This window comes from Watersipora subatra, chromosome 1, assembly GCF_963576615.1.
Source record: "Watersipora subatra chromosome 1, tzWatSuba1.1, whole genome shotgun sequence".
In the NCBI taxonomy this organism is placed as follows: domain Eukaryota; kingdom Metazoa; phylum Bryozoa; class Gymnolaemata; order Cheilostomatida; family Watersiporidae; genus Watersipora; species Watersipora subatra.
Window position 1 is genome coordinate 58,764,035 of NC_088708.1, and position 23,128 is coordinate 58,787,162.

General features: G+C 35.8%; 1 protein-coding gene across 2 annotated transcripts in view; it reads left to right on the forward strand.

Moving 5' to 3' along the window:
• Window positions 1-20,565, forward strand: part of LOC137386042 (uncharacterized) — a 52,018-nt gene extending 31,453 nt beyond the window's left edge. The window contains exons 10-16 of one of the 2 annotated variants that reach the window (XM_068072696.1): window positions 1,796-1,940; window positions 2,190-2,285; window positions 7,531-7,707; window positions 9,761-9,910; window positions 10,390-10,437; window positions 13,329-13,490; window positions 16,789-20,565. In XM_068072696.1, the coding sequence (XP_067928797.1) occupies window positions 1,796-1,940; window positions 2,190-2,285; window positions 7,531-7,707; window positions 9,761-9,910; window positions 10,390-10,437; window positions 13,329-13,490; window positions 16,789-16,875 (865 nt within the window). In that variant the 3' untranslated portion in view covers window positions 16,876-20,565. Of the gene's footprint in view, window positions 1-1,795; window positions 1,941-2,189; window positions 2,286-7,464; window positions 7,708-9,760; window positions 9,911-10,389; window positions 10,438-13,328; window positions 13,491-16,788 lie in introns of both variants that reach the window. The other variant, XM_068072697.1, reaches the window with a different exon arrangement.
• Window positions 20,566-23,128: the final 2,563 nt, after the last annotated feature.

Consider the following 23,128-nt stretch of genomic DNA (forward strand, 5'->3'; position numbering starts at 1 on the left):
TTCACCAGTCTGACACCTTACCCACTAGACTACAGAAATCGAATTGCTAGATTGCCAATACGTATAGGTCATTATATGAGAGCAAATACCTAACTGTTTTGCGTATGACGCGGGTCATAGCATAACGTCACGAGAAGCTGTTTGCTCACATTATTAAACTGGCTAATAGCACCAACTTTCACTACTTCTCATTGTTTATAAGACAAAACACTTTTCTCATGATATGTAGTTTAAAAGTTAGAATGGCAAATGTTGTTATATGTTAAATACAAATCAGTTTTCTGTCCAAAGTCTCTTCTATTACCCGGGCAACGCCGGGTGGCACAGCTAGTATATATATTTTTTTGTTCACCCATAACGAGTATAATTTCTTAAAAGTCATATCTTCAGTTGTTAGAGTTGTCTACCCTTAAAAAACCTTCATGGGGGGATAAATACTCTGCGTTATCGTGTTTGTGACAAGTAAAGTCCGATTTTGCGTTTAATGATTAGGTTGAAAGAAGCAGTGATGAGGGTAAAACATTGGCAGCTGATTTACTCTTATTTTTGTCTGAATGTTTTATAGTCAGTTTGGTAAGAAGTGCTGAACTAATATTCCATTGAAGAATATTAGCAATAATATGTGTATGCATAAAATTTAAAGAAAAAGTTAATATCATTAATTATACTTGTTTTAGTTTGTATAGGATTTAAATATTTAGTTTATATTATGAATTATTACTGATCATGATAAAAAATTGAAAGAAATAATATGTTGCAACAGCAACTGAGGATTAATTGGTTTTGTCGTCAAATTGCTTAGCTTATGCATTTTAGATTAGTAAAAATATTTACTAACTGTACCCATTTGTTCAACTAACAATAGTTTTTCAGGTTATATTCTTTGTTATAATTTCCTATTTTGACTGTTTTTATATTGTGACTCTATCATATCGTACCATGCTTTTGATGGATGTTTGGTTTTTGCTGATCTCCTTAAGGTATGCCGTAAATTCTGGCATGCAAGTCAACCCGGGCATAAGTCGAGATCTAAAGTTTGGTTTAAAAATCCTGGTTGTGCTATGTACCTGCCATATAAGTGGGCGGACCCCCTTCTCTGGCTCAAATTGTTCAGTTGACATCAGAGCTGGGCGAACTGTAGATGAGCGAACAGCATTCATTGTTTTTTGGTGCTGGCGACAATATGTACCATTAACAAAAGAACGAGAGACGACAGTTTTAGTGAAGACCATGAGGCGCAAAAAACAATGCTTCACCACCATCGTTCTTGCTCGCCTCACCAATAGAACAAAGCTGCCACCTTTGGTAATATATACATTTCTAACTGAAAATCCAGGCCGCAAGATGGTTTTCTGTCAGGAAACGTAATTCAGTGGATGAGTTAAATGGATTACTGAAGCGTGAGCTTGTGGGCAGATACTACGAAAAAAGCATTATATTCGAAAAAACACATTCCCGAAGAGAACCGTAGTGGTGACCATTTGAATGGGGAAGAATGGACTTAGTGTTTGATCCATCTCATGTTGAGTAGGATTACTAGTATTTTACTATTTATAAATAAATCCCTCTATGTCATATCATGTAATTTTGATTTGCAATGGTTTTTTTAAGTTAAATTTTACTAGAGTTTGTGTCATAAAAAACGTAACCACCGTATAAGTCGAGGATGAATTTCTTAGCTCAAAATTTGGTGTCAAATTTTCGACTTTTATGCCGGAGTTTACACTATGTATTTCTGTATTGCTTATGTGAAGCATCGTACGTTTGTATTTCCTGTTTGTGTATGCGCTTTCAGAGGTCTTCCAAGAAGCCTTATTGTTGGTGCTGTCATAGCCCTAGTCTCTGGAATGGCTGTCGCACTCTCCGTCCTTGGCAACAATCAGGGCTCTCTTGTTGGTGTGGCTATATCAGCTTCACTCCTTCCACCGGCTGTAAACTGCGTAGGTTGACTTTTGATTAGCATCTGTCAACCCTTCATTCAGCCAGTTTGTTGGACTGAATCCAGTTTTCTTATGCCTTTATACTGTAAACTTCATATTTGATTTTGATAAGCAAGGAACAAATATCTACTGTCTGATCAAGCAATGCCAAAATGTGGCTAGTAATGGAGACGGCTAGTTGCTCGTAGAGCTACAAGCTCTGCCTGGTATAAAGATCTTATCATAGTCTTGCATTTTATGTTGTTTTAGGGGCTTTTATGGGCTTACTCTCTACAATCTGCCATATCTTACCTGGTGATGCCTCAATACAATAACACTGGTATGGGGGCTCCTCGTGTCTCTGTGGTAAGTTTTTCATAACTTTTTCTAAAAGGAATGTCTTTCTATGTTTCTTATTAAACTTGCATATCGTGGGCTGAGCGCAAAATTGTTGTAACTTCCTTTGTTTTATATGAAGTTACAACAATTTTGCGCTCAGCCCACGATATAGTAGTTGATAGCGATATGTGGTGCTTTAATGCACCTCATATCCCTATCACCTTATGCTTAGGTGGTTTATATGTTGACATCTCAAACAAGCAATAACAACTCATTTTACTAATAGTTTGGTTTTTTGAAGCACCATATTTGATGTGCTAAGAACACTTTGTCCAATTGATTCAGTTTTATGCATATATTTACTTATTTATTCATTTCAGATTTTATTTAGAGATCAGAGCACGTAATGTGAGTATTAAAGGAGTAGTTGTAGTTCGAAAACATAATCAAAGACCTATTAACAAAACAAACATTACAAACAACTTAACATGCTCATCTCTAGCGCTAGTAGGCATTATAATATTATAGTAAAGACTTCCATTATTTGATGAATATTTATGACTATGTAGTTCATATTATCCCACGACCAAACAAGAGTGAAACGATTGATTGGGAGAATTATGATAAATGCACATGTGCACACAACTCCCGAAAAATTATCCGTTAACGGCCGTCACCAAATCCTTGCAACGAAATCCTATCAACAAATTTAACTATTTTTCAGTAAAGTCGTTTAAGTATAATAATGATATAAAACGCATATAAACCTATTTAAATATGTTACCAAGCCTTTGAAAGGGTACCGCAAATTCCTAAAACTAACCCATCTGATCGGATTCTACACAAATAGACAGATTTTTTGGACGAAAGTCGCCACAAAACGCTTGAAAAGCTTAGATTAATAAAAGTTAAGACCGAAAATTGAAACGCCGGGCGACAGAGAATAGAACGATAGTCTTGCGCGTTTCAAGAAAAAAAACGTGCACTTTTCACCAGTCTATAGCATTGTCAAATTGCCGAATGTTTCGGCAATTAATATAGGAGTACAGAAATCGTTTCATTCTTGCCGATTTCAATTTTTTCATTTTCATTTGCCGACACATTTGAATACTTTCGTATTTTAACTGATGCCCAACGCAGTGTAAGTAAAGCAACTGACGATGATATTTTTTAACGTTTCTTATGAGATTATTACAATAATTGATTATAAGTTTGGATGACTACGGAACAATGACTACGTAGTACAGATTTTCTAAAAACCTATATAAATATCACAACTTCGTGATATTGTTAGCTATGCCATTTTGAAATTTAAAAAAATTGTGCTTTGGTTTTGTATTATTATTATATAAATAATATTGGTTATTCTAATAATATCAGTGCATTTTACTTCTAATATTGGCCAATATTGCATTTCTCTTTTTGCAGGAGAGATATAAACATATAATATTTTCCTTTCATTATTGCTATTTGTTGTATATAATAACACCCACACCCAGTACATTACAGCTACTATTGCAGTTATCCTATTTGACTGCTAATATTGCATTTCTCAACCATCTGTACCCTTTCTTTTTCCAATATCACTTTAGTGGTGGGCTGTATGACAGTGGAATTTCTAGTTTTAGTTTTATTGTTCTGGACATTTTGTGAATTGATGAGTTTCGCAAAATAACAATTTATTTTATTAAGAGTTAAACAGGTAATAATAAGCGCCATGTCTGGCTGAATCCAGAGTTGGGGTAAAGAATTGCTTAAAATGGAAATCGAACCCATGACATCGGGCTTAGTAGCTTAACATTTTCGCACCTCCACGAGTTGACTGCCTTATGACCTTCCCAAATAATTGTACGCATATTTATCCTTTGTGTATTCTCACTTTATCAGCACACCTGACAACCCCTCACATTGGACACTGGACTGCCAGTGATTAATACAGAGAAACAAAGCAATTGCAGAAAATATTTCACCTATGCTTTACCCATTTACTCTAATGTTAAGGAAAGTCATAGCACGAATGTACCGATTTGTAATCACTCGATTTAGAAATCAAACTTGTTAGAGCAGTCTCAGACAGGTGATAGTTGGTCAGCTGTCGTTACTATTTAGAAGCAGTGCACGCGTAGAGCATTCCGATAAATACTTTACTTTTAAGCTGAAGGTTATTCGACACCATTTAAAATTAAGTTTACTTATAAACAATACAATTATAATATTTCATTCTTCAGCAATGATTTTGATGTTAGTATAGCAAAAAACCAGTTTTTGAAATAAAAATATCGGTGAGAAGATCCTGGCTGTGGTGTATGGAGGCCGTTTTGTCAGTGAAACGTCTGGTGTATGAATTATCAATGCTGCAGACTAGCAATGTCTGAATGTGGGACAAATAATCATGTTGCCCATCACTCTCGTCGTTATTGTTATTACTTTCAGCATTACTTACCATGCATCGTACCAGGCATTTTAATAGCTTATAAGTATAATAAGTAACAAAACTTCATAGTAAAAATAAGATTATCACTAGTGGTACTTACTGAACACTGCTATAAGTTATCGGTCTTACGACCACCTTACAGCGTCAATCTTCTGCAAATGTAGAGCAAGATCAAAGCAGATTGTACGAATACTAAATATTCTGTATAGGTGTTTATGGGTCGCATTAATTTTCAACTGGGGGTTATTAGATTAATAGGCCGGCAGATCTCATCTTGTGGATTGAGTTAGCAATGGATTCTTCTTTACTTCAACTAGAAATTTACAAATTGTCAAAAGTTATATTTCAAAAACCAATCAGTTTTAGGTATTAAAGTTTTGAATGAATAATCAATAGATCGACCGAGTGGGTTCAGTATAATCGTTCCTAGCATTTGTTCCCGGTTGATATTGAGCAAATACCTTTTTTTGCATTTTTGCAACTTGAAAATGTCGAGAAAACCTAGTATTTGATGAAAATACACAAGTTATTATTGAAACCCTAATTGAAAATGATTTGTGCTACTGAGAAGGCATTAATTTTTTTGTCGGTTGGTTTGCATTCAAATTGATAAACACTCCGGGCCATCAATATCTGTTCATGCCAAATTGTCATGAAATATTAACAGCTGCCTTTTCTCTGCAGGTGTACACAATTCCCAATCATACAACACAATTGCTATTTTCAAATAAGGTGTAGTATTTTTACCTTTATGGTTAGTTCAATGTATGTGAAGGAAAAAAGAGAACATTTGAGTCGCTGTACACTCTGTAATCCCACTTTGTACTTTCACTTGTACTTGCACTACATACACTCTGTATTCTTATTGCTCATAATCTGTACTTTCACTGTACATACTCTGTACTCTCACTGTATATGCTCTGTGCTCTCAGTACTGTACTCTCATGTCTACTATTTAACCATATCTACTAGTTAATCATGTCTACTAGTTAACCATATCTACTAGTTAACCATGTTTACTAGTTAACCGTATCTACTAGTTAACTGTATTTACTAGTTAACTGTATCTACTAGTTAACCGTATCTACTAGTTAACCGTATCTACTAGTTAACCGTATCTACTAGTTAACCGTATCTATTAGTTAGCCATATCTACTAGTTAACCATGTCTACTAGTTACTCGTATCTACTAGTTAACCATGTCTATCAGTTAACTGTATCTACTAGTTAACCATGTCTACTAGTTAACTATATCTACTAGTTAATTATGTGTACTAGCTAACTATATCTACTAGTTAACCGTATCTACTAGTTAACCATATCTACTAGTTAACCATGTCTACTAGTTAACTACATGTATATCGACTAGTTAACCATTTCTACCAGTTAACCATGTTTGCACTAGCTAGTCACTGACTAGTGATCACACTGTTTGTAGCTGATATAGTCTTTGGATATCACCTGTATGTACCAGAATATTACATATTTACAATCAGAGGCGCTCTGCGCTGGGAGGTATTCCACTTTCTATCTGCACTAATTTTGTATCCGTAGCATACACCTAGACCATATTTAAGTGTATTTATTGTCATTCATACCTGAACTAATGCGTTACCTATCCTTCGTAAAACTAAAAAGGTATCTTCAAATTTCAAATACCTTGGAAGCAATGATGTATTATACCGGGCTAATCATACATCTATGTTACGCTAGTGATTCACAGCTGTCTTTTCGCAGAACTATGTCGTATGTATTGCTCGCTTGCTCCATTTGAATACCTATGACTCAAGCACACCTGCTAGCTCTGTCACTAGTAACAATTATTTTAATACTGAGTGAGTTTGATGCATACATTAGTTTTGTCAAGTTTTCCTTGTTATAAAAAATCTAACTGACTCAACATCTCCACATCTACATATCCCTGAGAGGGAAAGGTTATACATGTTTTATCTAATTTTACTAATGACATGCACAAAAAATGTCATTTGAATAAACCGAAATATGATAATAGCTGCACAAGGACGACACAATCACAAACAATAATACAATAGAGCAGTATTATTGTTATAAATATTGTGATGTTTTTGCAGGCCTAATATATTTGATGGGGGAAAATCATACTATAGGTATGCAATGTATCCTGTGAACTAAATTTTATAGTGTGTTATGATTTCATTTCATGTGTAGGTGTGCTTCTCGACAGTTTTTTTTCTGAAAAGGAAGTGCCTACAACATGGACCACTAATAAGCGAAATTTGTCAAAATAAAGTTTCCATTTCTATTTATATCCTTTTGTCAATGTACTACTCAGGTTGGTTCAAAATGATTTTGCATCTATATCTAATAGCAGGGAACATTTTACCGGAAGCAATTGTTAATGTGTTTAATTCTCTGTTATGCACATGTGAAAATATCATAATAGTTTTGTACAAGAAAACTAGCAGTCATTATAATAATCACCGAATCAGCAGAGATAGACTTGTCGTGTCTGTGTCTATACAGACGCGAGGCGCTCTGGGCTTTTTTTAGACAAGCTATTTAAAGCATTTCTCAGATATTTGAGTATCGCGTGTCATCCTATGTAGCAAGTATTATTCTCTCACCTGTTTTAGGTTACAGCAAGTTAAGATATTAAATGTTCATCGGTGATATGTCATCTCATTAGATGTCTTGTTTGGACAATCCTTTTCATTTTGATTGCTTGGAATAACTTTTAATAAAAATACAGAGTGTATAAATATTTGATAAAATCGTGTTAAACCCGATGTACAGCCCCTTTCTGTAACATTTTCTCATCCAAGCGGTAAAGCAGTGTTACGGTACCACACTTTCATACAGGATGCCGTGGAAATCACTGGGGATGATATGACTTGTGACCTTCTCTATAACAACACCTACGTACCCTACTTTACTTGTAATATGGCCCAAGAAACTTTCTACCTCGGCCTCATTAGTCTTCTGCTCACCGTTCTCAACATAGGCATCATTGTTGCTGCCGCCATGTGCTGTCTCAAGGTGTGTATGCATTGCATTGTATGTAAAGTATTTCTCTATTGATGTGGACACGCGTGTATAGCTTAGCCGGGCCTATGGGAGGGACTTAACATAATACTGCCTGATAGTTGCAGAATATTGCGTGAGCCCCCTGTGGACATAAAGATCTAGGAGTTGATTACAGAAGCTAACTTGGCTGTACTTTTCTATGCTTCGTGATGCGTATCTCTAAAGAGTTACGCTACATAACACAGGCCACGGCATACTTTTTAGTGTGCCTTTTACATAGCACAAGTTCAGTTTTGTTAATATATAATAAATATATTATTAACAAATATTACAAATAAATATATTGTTACGCTGGTTTTTAGCCAAAGTTAAAGTGGTTTTGGTTACAAGACATGGTAGAACTCTCCTTTTAAAAGGAAGTGTGTCTTTAAGGATGCTCAAAGCTTAAACCAGAAATAACATCTGTTTGGTTTGATTTAGGTCAAAACCAATTGTAGATTTGCCTCCCTTGGTGCGCCCTTTATCTGATAGGACGGTGAAATGATGACTTCTGTATATGTTTTAATTGCTAAGTAAGAAATACATTATGTACGAGTTGATAGCGAAAAATTGCAAGTTTTGTCCGTTTTCATGTTTTAGTGGAGTTAAAAATGGAATATTTTCATGTGTTTTTCAGTCATATTTAAACAAATTTGATAAAAATATAAAGACAAGTAATATTAAATATTGTGGACTTTAGAATTAATGCCATAGCAATATAATATTGCTCATATTAATAAACAGCCACACACAAACTTGAGTTCTTGAGCAATACACATCTAAAGTATTAGTATAAGGAAAAATGACAAGTATTAAGTGGTAAGATATATTTTGATGAACAAAATGATTTGGTAATGTTGCACTACCCTCGTATTAATTCTTTTAGTTGGTCGAGTAGATTGTTGGCTACATAAATATATAACAACAGACTTTGCATTGTCCTTGACCATGCTACTGCCTAAGCACAAGCATTCCAAACATATATTATTTGTTTCATGAGGAAATTACTCCTGATTTTATTAAAATGAAATTGTTTGTCAAATGATAATTAGGGCAAACTTTTTATTGACCTCAAAATCAGAAAAATTGACCTTATTGTTCTGGGAACTTGGCTTTATTGACTTTAAATTTAAAAACATCATTTTCTAATTAATTAACAAATTGAGCTGTCCAAGTGTAGTTTGAAAACATAACATTAATACATGTAGCTACATATTGGATGCATTGCATGCTGCTGGTAAGAACTTTTGCGTTGACTGGTTTGGCTGTTCCACTTGTTTCTTGTGCTTGGCAGTTTTCTGATGGCTTTCCACACAAAATCGTTTAGAAGACTTTACCACACAACTGCAAACTTTACAATACAGGTCATTGCCTGATGTCTTGGTGAACTCGGTAGGAAACTTTTATAATCTGACGAACCTTCCCATGAGCTGATTGCTTAGCTTTTGGCATCTTTTCTAGTGTAAAACTGATTGCATACTAGTCATATAATTGGGCATGCTATAAATATCAACAAGTGGCTTGAGCAGACTTCATCATGCCATGTTGACTCATCCTATACATAATGAATAAAGCAAGAGGAGAAAAATCACCAAATTTCCATTTTGGAAAGGTAAATACCCAAATACTTTAGTAAAGGGAAATTCTGAATTCCTAGTATGCATAAAAAAGGAAAATTGACTCAAAAATATAAAAATTGACCTAAAAGATAAAAATGGACGTAAAAGATCAAAATTGACAATTTATTGACCTTATAACTTGGCTATTTATGTACCTAGGGTGCTCATATGTGGTATTTTTGTGTTTTAAAGTGATCCACACATGTAAAAAATTAACTTTATTGACAAAAGTTTGCCCTAGTGATAATTTTGACTTGACCGCTATCACATTTTTTAAGAATGCATTGGCTAAAGTTGTTGCGTTCATCGTTTAACACCAATGTACTGTTTTAAATATATGCTGAATGGTATTATAACTCAGCCTTCAATATCCTGTCAGATTGACACACAATGCTTTGAATCGACAGGTAAAGCAAGTATCTCCCAGAGCTAGTGTCTCTAATGAGCAGGTGTTTTGGACCAAACACATGAAAGTAGCAAAGCACTACAATACAACAGTGCGCCCATCTACAGACTACTGGACAACCATGGTTAAGGAAATGAAGGCCAACTTGAAGGTACTGTCATTAGATGTCTTTATAATGTGTTTACATGTGATAGAACATGATTTGAACTCTAATTGAGGTGGTCAGTGTAAATTGTAGGTACTGTTGCGGAGTATCATCAACTCTAGATGACGCAATGTCATCAACTATAGATTTGGAGCGTGTTTAAACATGTTGAAAGCTGAAATATTTATCTTATGTAATACTCTAGCATTCGGCCATGCTTTATGATATACATGTACAAGTGCGCTGATATGTTCAGACAAGTGCCGCCCTTTAATATACAACAGAGCTATTTCTGCTGATAAATGTGTCAAGAGAATGTCTCATCCTTCAGGTTTTATCCAAAGCCCTTCAAAGGGTGGGTCAGTGAGAGCCGTTTGTTTACAATGTAAAAAATGCAAGCCATACTAGTTAATGATGTTTAGCAATAATCAATCTACATCCTTCTAAAACCAAAGTCAGAATGATCTGTCTAGTATTATCTGTAGGTTACAGATGAAGAAGCAGAGAGAATCCTAGATGATGGTCGTAATGCAGTGAGTATCTGTTGGTTACAAACACTCTTTTTAAATACTTTAAACTGTGTGTTCCATTATTTTCACCATCCCTACTAGCATCATGTGTGACAAGTGGCAGAGCTACAAGGAGGAAGTCAACAACAATGAGTTGTGGGAAAAAGTTGATCGAGTGAGCATTTTAGCGTATAGATTTTCATGTCGTAGCTATCAAAGTCGCAACTCTAACAAAGCAGCGAAGAGCAATGGAAAAGCAATGGAAACAACACTTTTTTTGATATAATATTTTAAGTGAAATAAAGGCATTCTATAAAGCAGTCATCTTTATAAGGTTACTAATCATATAGCATATAGTCAAACCTCGACTTACAAAGCTAATCCAATATTGCTCACATGTCGAAAACATTCCATATTCGAAGAAATATTATAAAAATTAAATTGCATTGTGTTTGGTTCGTTCTAGTGCCCAATGAACAATGATAAATACTTAGTAACTACATATGGAACTGAATCAAAGCTTTATCTAAAACCATGTAAAAAATAAATGTATTGCCATAGATAATGTTTAAATTTAATATATATCAATCAAGAAAAAGGTGTTTTATTGGTTATTCATCTTACACCCTGTGAATAAAATTACAGGCTCTGCAAAGCTTAAGTTCGGCATGTGAAAAGAGTGATAAAAATACCTGGCATAATTTCCTCTAACTTACACTGTGCATGGTTTTAATTAACCTAATATATATACACTTTATTATTTTACATTTTATTGTGAAATTGTACTAGTTTATTTACTTTCACTCACAAAAATGAAATTTTTGAGAAATATGTTGCTATAGTATGTTGGAAATTACTTTGTATGTTAGAACAAATATTTGCTAAAATTTCATGTTGTTCATCGAAAAATTGATATGTAGAGGTGATTGTTAGTGGACCTTTGATTGTATAGGTGATCACCAAATGGCTATCAAAAGGTTTTCTCGTATTTCATTTGCCACAGAAACGGTTTGGTTATTAATTTTATTATAAAGATGAATAAAAACCACTTTGGTGAATAAATATGTTTAAAAATTCGTATTTCGCTTTTTTGTAAGGAAAAAAATGCACAACTTTGAATTGAGCTGCCTTAGGACAACTGACAGCGCTAGGAGTCGAGTTGTAATTCTCTGTTAGCATGCTCGCACTTGTGCTCTTAGCTCTGTTCATCACCAAGTTAGATAGAGTATCCTAAACAAATCCTATATGTGCCTTGGCTTGCCTTATATATTTGACAGTGCATTGCAGGTGGTCCTTTTATATGACCAGTATGGTTGGAAATAGCATCATTACGCCTGTCTGACAAGTTCCTCCTAGGATTGTGACATTGGATTTAAGTCAGTGATGTCTAGTGCTGTATGTATGCTCATGAATATCAGGTGTGCCTGTTGGCATTGGCAGACTGTGAGATCATAATTTACTGAGGCGAAAACACGCATAATGTTGTGTTGGATCCGGAAAGGGTTAGAAGTTTATAGGCTTTTATAGTAAATTACTAAAATATCCAATTTATTAACAAATGTTAAGATATTTGATCTTGTTCATGATTGTTTCTGTAGGTACATCTTTCAGGATTACACCTATATTCATTAATACAGAATAGTAGTAGCGCTAGCAGTGAGAACTTATATGTCATTGAAATTTTTCACAATACCATCACAAAACTCTATGGAAAAAGTACATGATGTGCATCAGATTGCGATGTATCGTTGCAAACATTTTTCATGCATATACATGAAGGTATCTTTAGTTTTACGTTTTATACTACTGTTTTTGCAAACTCTTATTCTCACTATATAACACTTTGACCCTACTGTTTCACTGTCATACTGTTTCACTATATAGCACTTTGACCCTACTGTTCCACTGTCATACTATTTCACTATATAGCACTTTGACCCTACTGTTCCACTGTCATACTGTTTCACTATATAGCAATTTGACCCTACTGTTCCACTGTCATACTGTTTCACTATATAGCACTTTGACCCTACTGTTTCACTGTCATACTGTTTTGTGTCTAAATTTAGCTTGTGTCAAAAGAGTTCACTTTTTATTACTGACCGATCAGGTGGGTCTATGACAATATTGGCAGCTAGTTGGTTGCATCTTACATTTCCGGCCATGGCTAGCTGTGAATGCTCTAGAGATTGTCTGCCAATTTGTGAGATTTGTCTGTCCTTTTGTTTGTTGCATCTTTATTAAGCTCCTCAACTTTTTTGAAGCTGTCATTTTACGTAAGATTTTTTAGACTGCCTCCTTGGCTTGAAGTTATGTATCAACCGCATGTAGCAAGGCCTCTACTAACTACATGTAGAAATATCTGTATCAAATAGAAAGAAAATTTGAATCCGCTAAACAGTAGAAGTAAATTCCCTCCTATTACAAACCTCTATTGTTACTCTCTCAGTAGTCTAGGAAAGAAAGTGCAATATATAATATTATATTCGATATTTATTTTGTATTTATATACGTACATGTATGTATGTATATATTTATAGCGTGTTGGGAAAGTCTGGGTACATATTTTTCTTCTATCAGTTCAAGAGTGTTAGCTGAAGCGTGTAGCACGCGTATTTTAAACAATCACCATTAGATATTGGCAGGTGTAATAAGTATGTGCACAATTATTACATAGTATGGCAAGTATGCCAAGTGGCGTAATAGATAGCACGCCAATCCGCAGAACAAGTGCTTCTAAGTTCAGTTCCTGGGCGAAGTGGTTTTTTCTTTCCTAAAACTTTATCACTATACCTGGACGTACGGATGACAGACTAACAAATGAGAGTTACATACCCATATACATGTAGATATATCTTAATAATATGCAACAGGGGAATCTAGTGTACAACTAGCATACGTTTTATTTATTACAGAGGCGCAAAAATCCATGGGACCTTCCAGAAACTTTTCTGCAGCGGTCAAAAACTCCAGATCAGGGTTTTAGACAAAGAAAACTGTCACTTGGCTCCCAATCAGCAACCGGCAATACCAACTTCTCTCGGCTTCTCTCTCATCAGCCTAAGCTAGAAACAGTGGTATGTGAGATACTTCTCTCTCATGAGCCTAAGCTAGAAACAGTGGTATGTGAGATACTTCTCTCTCATGAGCCTAAGCTAGAAACAGTGGTATGTGAGATACTTCTCTCTCATGAGCCTAAGCTAGAAACAGTGGTATGTGAGATACTTCTCTCTCATGAACCTAAGCTAGAAACAGTGGTATGTGGGAAACTTTTCTCTCATCAGCCTAAGCTAGAAACAGTGGTATGTGAGATACTTCTCTCTCATGAGCCTAAGCTAGAAACAGTGGTATGTGAGATACTTCTCTCTCATGAGCCTAAGCTAGAAACAGTGGTATGTGAGATACTTCTCTCTCATGAACCTAAGCTAGAAACAGTGGTATGTGGGAAACTTTTCTCTCATCAGCCTAAGCTAGAAACAGTGGTATGTGAGATACTTCTCTCTCATGAGCCTAAGCTAGAAACAGTGGTATGTGAGATACTTCTCTCTCATGAGCCTAAGCTAGAAACAGTGGTATGTGAGATACTTCTCTCTCATGAACCTAAGCTAGAAACAGTGGTATGTGAGAAACTCCTCTCTCATGAGCCTAAGCTAGAAACAGTGGTATGTGAGATACTTCTCTCTCATGAGCCTAAGCTTGAAACAGTGGTATGTGAGATACTTCTCTCTCATGAACCTAAGCTAGAAACAGTGGTATGTGAGATACTTCTCTCTCATGAGCCTAAGCTAGAAACAGTGGTATGTGAGATACTTCTCTCTCATGAACCTAAGCTAGAAACAGTGGTATGTGAGATACTTCTCTCTCATGAGCCTAAGCTAGAAACAGTGGTATGTGAGATACTTCTCTCTCATGAGCCTAAGCTAGAAACAGTGGTATGTGAGATACTTCTCTCTCATGAGCCTAAGCTAAAAACAGTGGTATGTGAGATACTTCTCTCTCATGAGCCTAAGCTTGAAACAGTGGTATGTGAGATACTTCTCTCTCATGAGCCTAAGCTAGAAACAGTGGTATGTGAGATACTTCTCTCTCATGAGCCTAAGCTAGAAACAGTGGTATGTGAGATACTTCTCTCTCATGAGCCTAAGCTTGTAACAGTGGTATGTGAGATACTTCTCTCTCATGAACCTAAGCTAGAAACAGTGGTATGTGAGATACTTCTCTCTCATGAGCCTAAGCTAGAAACAGTGGTATGTGAGATACTTCTCTCTCATGAACCTAAGCTAGAAACAGTGGTATGTGAGATACTTCTCTCTCATGAGCCTAAGCTAGAAACAGTGGTATGTGAGATACTTCTCTCTCATGAGCCTAAGCTAGAAACAGTGGTATGTGAGATACTTCTCTCTCATGAGCCTAAGCTAGAAACAGTGGTATGTGAGATACTTCTCTCTCATGAGCCTAAGCTAGAAACAGTGGTATGTGAGATACTTCTCTCTCATCAGCCTAAGCTAGAAACAGTGGTATGTGAGATACTTCTCTCTCATGAGCCTAAGCTAGAAACAGTGGTATGTGAGATACTTCTCTCTCATGAGCCTAAGCTAGAAACAGCGGTATGTGAGATACTTCTCTCTCATGAGCCTAAGCTAGAAACAGTGGTATGTGAGATACTTCTCTCTCATGAGCCTAAGCTTGAAACAGTGGTATGTGAGATACTTCTCTCTCATGAGCCTAAGCTAGAAACAGTGGTATGTGAGATACTTCTCTCTCATGAACCTAAGCTAGAAACAGTGGTATGTGAGATACTTCTCTCTCATGAACCAAAGCTAGAAACAGTGATATGTGAGATACTTCTCTCTCATGAACCTAAGCTAGAAACAGTGGTATGTGAGATACTTCTCTCTCATGAACCTAAGCTAGAAACAGTGGTATGTGAGATACTTCTCTCTCATGAACCTAAGCTAGAAACAGTGGTATGTGAGATACTTCTCTCTCATGAGCCTAAGCTAGAAACAGTGGTATGTGAGATACTTCTCTCTCATGAACTTAAGCTAGAAACAGTGGTATGTGAGATACTTCTCTCTCATGAACCTAAGCTAGAAACAGTGGTATGTGAGATACTTCTCTCTCATGAGCTTAAGCTAGAAACAGTGGTATGTGAGATACTTCTCTCTCATGAGCCTAAGCTAGAAACAGTGGTATGTGAGATACTTCTCTCTCATGAGCCTAAGCTAGAAACAGTGGTATGTGAGATACTTCTCTCTCATGAGCCTAAGCTAGAAACAGTGGTATGTGAGATACTTCTCTCTCATGAGCCTAAGCTTGAAACAGTGGTATGTGAGATACTTCTCTCTCATGAACCTAAGCTAGAAACAGTGGTATGTGAGATACTTCTCTTTCATGAACCTAAGCTAGAAACAGTGGTATGTGAGATACTTCTCTCTCATGAGCCTAAGCTAGAAACAGTGGTATGTGAGATACTTCTCTCTCATGAGCTTAAGCCAGAAACAGTGGTATGTGAGATATTATTAGAGGTTCCAGCGTAGGAATACTACTATAACAACAGAAAGTGAAACTAACGTAGAATAATATTGTCTACTGCCTTGATTTGAGTGCAGTTAGTGTTTGCACATTAGATGGACTGGTAAGACCGTTCTTCGGTTACCCGTATCTTCCTGCATATTTGCTTGCAGTTCATGCATTTTAATCTTGTTCACTTCAAAATCTGCTGATGATGTAAATTTAGTTCATGCGTCAAATATGGGCTTTATCAATGGTACAGTAAACAATTTACAATTACCTGCTCACACATTTTTTCTTTACATATATTGTAAAATTTCATCAAATATTTGTCTCATCATCCAAAGTAATTTCCATCATTGACATTCCAAGTTATTGGGGAAAGTTTGCCATTTTTGCATGTCTATCCATATGTACACATTGCTCATTTATTTAGTCCATGTTATATCTTCATTACCACCGCTACCAGTACCTGCGCATCATCCATATTGGACATTCTGTATCGCCAAGGCTACGTTTCCCATGGGTCTGTTCTAGATGAAGTGACAGGATAAACCTTTTTTATTGCCTATTACTTTGTTTACTTCAGCATAGTTTAATTAAATTTAGTTTTTCAAATAGTTTTAAATAATGTATTTATTTTAATTTTATATGTTATTGGCTGATGTATTTATCATTGTTAACTTTTTTTAGCTGTAGAGCTCATTAAATGAAACATGCTGTAGTCTTATAATGAAATTCGCTTTGTGGTGGTTTTGGTATACGTAGCAAGTGTCAAACTAGATTAACTTTGTTTGTCGATGTTAGACTGTAAACATACATGCAAATGCTTTTAAGCTGGAGCTCTATTTATTACTTTAGGAGTTTGAGAAGAGGTCTTTGGAGGTTAAAGGAAGATTCAAAGTTGAAAAGAAGAAACAAACGTCAACACAAAATTCTCTAGCCTGAGTCAATTTAATTTTTATCTGTGTGCTTCCGTATTTCTCTCTACCTCTTCTCCTCTCTCTGTCAGTCAGTTGAGTTATCTTTGTGTTTTTATAACAGCGGTAAGAGCAGTGATTATATAACTCAGGGGTGGGGAACCTACTTGGTACCGCGGCGGCCCCGCATGAATTGCATTACATTAATGGTGGGTCGCAACATAAACCTGACATTAAAATTACACACAAAAACACTCAAAATGCACAAGTGATTTTTATTGTAGCTCTCAGTGAGATGGCTGAAAGTTCTTCTCTTTTGTGAGGCCTGCGATATCCGCTGAAGTCGAAGATGCTGCAATTCGTAATTGCTGTCCAAGGTTTTCATCCGTTATTCTGGAGCAAAACCGATTCTTTGCGAAGTTCAGTTTCGAAAAAAATTGTTCGCAACATTAGGTGCATCCAAAGAGAGACGCATATTTAAGAGCATGTTTCCGCAAGATGGGAAAACCATCAGTAGTTAAGTATCGTTGATAAAACCCAACCAGTGGAGTGCTAAGATACATACTTTTCAATGTATCATTAGTCTGAAGCTCAATTATTTCGTGTTGCAAGTTACTAGGAGCATCAGCTGCAACTACATTTAGAGGAGTGGCAACTCCATTTGCTTGCTTTTTATTACCTGGAATCTTTTGCCAAATGTCTCAGAAATCTTCACACACTCAAGAGCATAATTCATTGGGGTAGATGGTTTTTGTTCTTGTAGGGATGAAAAGTGTGTAGTGTTATTATTTTCAAGTTGTACTTTTCACAGCTCTAATTTTGTTTCAAACGATTTCACTGCTGCAAACATGGAGTTTAACAGCTGGATAGGTCCCTGCAACTTTATATCGAGTTTTGACAAATCTTTGCGGATATCAACTATAAATGTGAGATCACATAACCACCGATTATCACTCAGTTCAACGACATGATTTCCTTGCATATTCATGAATTGGCCGATTTCATTTCGTAACAAATAAAATCGTGTTAACATTTTACTACGACTCATCCACTGAACTTCGCAATAGTAAATAAGGTTGTGGAAATCCGCATTCAAGTCTTCCATTAATTTTTTAAATAGGTGGCTATTTAGACCTCTGCCTTTGATAAAGTTGACGCACTTTACTACTGTTGACATGACGTTACGCAGTTGAAGTGACTTTGCACACAAGTTTTGTTGGTAGATGATGCAATGGCATACAACTAAGTCATCTGCAGCTCTTTTTGAGTCAGCTCTTTTTTTAGAAGTGCTGTTAATCCCTTTTGAGAACCAACCATGGCTGGAGCACCAGCTTAATTTTTCAAACGGAAGATTGAATTTTCCCATTGCCAAGAGAAGTTTCTTAAATAAGTCCTCGCCATGTGTAGTTCCATGCAAGGATTCCAATGACAACAAATCTTTTTGTATTTTAAAGTCAGAAGTTACCCCTCGAATGAAGATCGCTCGCAGGGCTTTATTTGGTATATCTGTAGCGTCATCGAGAGCCAATGCAAAAAAATTGAAATCTTGAGCTTTATCCTTCAGATCCTTTTCAATATCATCTCTCGTTTCCTGAATCTGACTTGAAACTGTTCTTCTCGATAGACTTAGTTTTTCAAAAACGGCGACTTTCTCTGGTGCTATCAACTTAGCAGCTACAACAATACATTCTTTGACGAATTCTCCTTCGATGTGTGGTTTCAGCTTTTTCGCAATTAGGTCGCTAATTTCAGTACTCGTTTAAATAATATCATTATTGGTCTTGCAATACCTTCTCAAAACAGTTTTCTGTGCATTCAAATCCCTCTTAAGAATGTCAATCTTATCCTGTCAAGCCTACCATGTCAACTTTTTAAGATTACCGTGGAAGGAATCAAAATGGCGCTGCAGATTTGACTTTTTCATTGCTGCTACATGTTTGCCACAAACAAGACAGACAGGCTTTTCACTAATCTCGACAAAGAAATAAGAGTTTTCCCAATCCTTGTTGAACATTCTACCTTCATCAACTATCTTTCTCTTTTTAGCCGAAGCCATTTTGCAAATTCCGACTTTTATCGCAATTTCAAAAAATATTGCGACCTACTCAGTAACTAAATGCAGTTTGCGTATTGTGTCGTACTAACCTGATGCCTATGCGATTGTGATGTCAGTAGGTGTGTATGGGCATGCATGCCGTGTGTGCCCAGCCATGAGACAGCATTGGCCCAGCACGCGAACTAGGCGAGAAAAGAAGGCGAGGTTAGTTATAACGTTTGTTAAGTCACAAATAGAAAATTATGCCATTACAAGGCTGCGTGAGAACGATGTTGATATGAATGCCAAATGCTGGCAAGGTCATCTCAAGAAAATATTTACAACTTATGAACGCGGGCCACATTAAAACGTCTCGCGGGCCGCATGCGACCCGAGGGCCGCAGGTTCCCCTCTCCTGATATAACTGATTGTTCTGTTGATGGACTTGCCACCACCCTAATAACATCTAATCAAGCCTCTGTTTCTATACAAGTTGGTTAGTTTATAACATAGCTATTCAGCCACACTTCTGGTTGTACCGCCCATACTACTTTCTGACTCAGTAGTTTTATAATATAATCACATGGTTCTTGCCTCCACCAGATCTGTTGGTTTATGTAAAGCGATTTGGTAGTATAAAAGTTCCTTACTCACTATATCAGACATTGTTAATAACCTCAAGGCCTGGTTCACATCGGATTATGAGTGTCTGAGGCACTGTCCCAGACAAACTCCTAGATGCTGCAGGATACTCGCTGTGTCAAACTGATTTAGCTAAATAACTAGAGAGTATCTACAATATGATTTGGCAAACATAGAATATCGCAGGATTTTCTCAATTATACCCACTGTGATAATTACTGAGGAGCACCAAATGCTTGTAGCTACTAAATAGTTAGAGAAATATTAATTTAGCAATCACGACAGCCATAAACAAAGTCATAGATTTAATTGTCGAAGTTTTGCTTTTAAAAAAGAAAAGGCATACAAGGGGATTTAATCAAGTTCTTATTTTTATCACTTTGTTCAAAATATTTTTATCCTTGTTATGCACAGTTGTATTTGCTCATAGAATATGCATATATTATTTATCCGAGGTGCTCCTATTTCTAGCAGTCATTTTATCTCAAAGGAATTTATAGTCAAACATCTAGCAATACTGAGCCGCTAAATGCCGTAAAACGTGTGACAATAACTGATATAGGTTACACAGTACTAGATCCAGTCTATTGCATGTGGCAGCTCGTATCAGCCGTTCTACCACAATCCTGTCAGTGTTAGCCGTGTGTTATGAAAATTCAAAAGTTTTTTGAGTTAGCTCCATTTGCTGGCAAGTCAGATGGAAAAAATGACAGTTTGAGCTGGGTATGCCACACTGATGCTCTGACAGTTGATGTGAACCAGGCTTTGTAAAATAATCAGACCAGGGCAATGGCACCCTGATGTCTAACAGTTGCAACAATGTACTAGCTCTAATATTAATACATGTATTAGTTTTGTATGAATTTTTATTTATGCATTCATTACATATTATATAATATATTAGTACTGATGCATGAAAACTGATGGAGTTGTTTGGTCTCTTCCTGTTTTTTTTATTAGTCATTGATGATTTGTGTTATATTATTTTATTATATGCATGATATGGATTCTAATGGAATTAAAATCTACTTGGTCATTCAATTCTCAATGATGTTGTTTCACCATTGTATGTGTGCAAACATACAGACAAACATGTAGGTGAAGCAGTTGTTTATTCAGTCATTCATTGACATCATCATTGATACCCAAGTTCCCACATAAATTTTAAAGAATGACTTAGGATATTTACATGTCCTCTTGCACTCATTCTATGAATAAATTACTCACTTATGCAAGAGTATGTGTGAGGTAGACTGTATTGGCTATTGTGACGCGAATTATATAATCATCACTAAATCATGACCTGGACAAGATGCATTGCTGATTGAATAACGGTGTTGTACAATCGTATTGTACTTTTAATTTCCTGTTGGACTGTAGACTAGGAAATGAAGGCGCTCTAACGTCTCTAGTTTCATAGCTTATTTTGTAGAACTAATAAGACCTGAAACCTGTCTGTGATAAGATTTTTATGTATGGTTGATGTTGCTTTTTTTCACCTTTTTGCAGTTTTTAATGATGCAATCTTATAATCGTGTTTGTAATTTCCCTTGCCTTTCACAAATACAATGTAAGTTATCAATACTTGCACTGAAGTTGTTCATGAGTCGCTGTTTCAGCTTATTGTGCCTTACGTAAACCTGGCATCATAATAGCACCTTTAGATTATGTGAGTTCAATTTTTTCTAAATATAAAGCCTTCTTTACAGATGTCAGTTGATACTCAAATGTTAATATGCTTACTAAGATAAGCTAAGATTTTGCCTAGAAATGCTGCCTTTAAGTTGTTAAATTGCAGCAAATTGGTTGATAACAAAAAACCCCAACTTCACAATAGTTTGTCAGTTATTAAATCTTGTCTGGATAGTATGAATTCTGCTTGTCAAGCGTCTTGGAAGTAGAAAATAACATTTGCAGATCATTGTTGTTGACCTCGTATGTTACACCATTCCACTTGCATAACCTTAACTGTTTCTACATTTACTCCAGACTATTTTCTATGGTCTTTAGTCTTCAAGTGTAAATACTAAGAACAATATAATTATGTCTAAAATGGCTGTCATCACCAACATTGCGTAAGCAGCTTTATTCTAGAATGGTGATGCTTATAGCAATATGCATTACTTTTTATTATCTCTATCAAGCATCGGCAGGTCTGTTATTACAACTGCCAAATTTATAGATTTAAATGGGATGTTGAGAAATTGAAATATCTCATCATACTTCATTATAGCAAACTTTGTTATGATAAAATAAGTAAATACAGTGTTAGTGTGTTGGAACATAGGCACTGAGAGAGCTTCTGGGCATCTTTTAAGTAAACAGTCTACTCGCCTTACTCACCACTAAGGTAAGCTATTGGACTGGCGCTGTTCAAGCAGCAAGCTTCCTCTTCCCTCTCAATGAAACTGGATCTTTGAACCCAATACTAACATTTACACACAATACACATGTTTGTGTATTCTATCCACAAAAATACACCAATCACATTACATTGTGATAGGTCAGTTGATACAATAGTTGATATCAGTTGATACAATGATAACCTTATGCGAGGCTCAGCCATTCGTTGAGAGAACAGCTAAAAATATTTATTCTTAGATGAGTTATAATCAGAGGCAATATCTAGTAACCAATCAAGCGCAATGCTTTGCAAATCAGGAAATAGCATTGGTGCTCTCAGTTCACACGGGCACATGTGTCGAGACTAACTGATGAAGATTTGAACATCAATAAGGTAACCTTCCCTATTGTCATTTTACCTATGATATAATGATGATAAAGCTTTCTCAACACCCTTTTTTCAAACAATAAGTGTACCGAAAATGATCAAATTAAAAACAACTATTCTATTTAATTTTCATTTATCAATCAATGACAGAACATGACTCAATGTAATGATATACTATCAGGTAAGTAGGTATAATGTTGGTTTATCGTCACAGTCTATAGGTCAAGATGCAGTCAAGAATTTTCATACGAAGTCTGATGAAAACTTCAAAGTTTGATGCTAAACCAAACTATTTGATGTTTTTTAAAAAAACGCAGTCTCTACAGTAGGATTTCATGAATGCTTTCAAATTGCAGATGAGTATTTTGCCATTAACTATAAAAATATAAACATTTTCCTTACAACTTTCCTAACTGTATTATCTACGCAGACACATATTTAATGTTGCCCGTCACCTTTCCAAATGTGACAAAGCCTTTTATCTGTGATAGCGCAGATAAAAAATCCTCTTATTGTTCAGTGAAAGTGTTAATGTACATATAATAGGTATTTTAAGGGCTACAGGCCAACTTGAAAGTATTTCAATTCCTTGTTTTTTGCAGACTAACTTCGCAGAACATTGGCTAACATTTATCATAGCCTTTGTTCCAAATAATATATAGTTTAAAATTTCATTCCTATTAATGAAATTCAGTATTTCTTGCAGAGGTGTAATGCCGGTCGGCCGGCCCCTAAGGCAACTGATAAGCCTTTATAAAAACATCAATTATAGTTTTATCTCTTGCAATTCTAATTTTTTTCCAGGCATTGATGATTCTTTTCAAAACAAAAGCGCGGGTTTGTCAATTTTATGATGCAGTACAAAGGAACCAA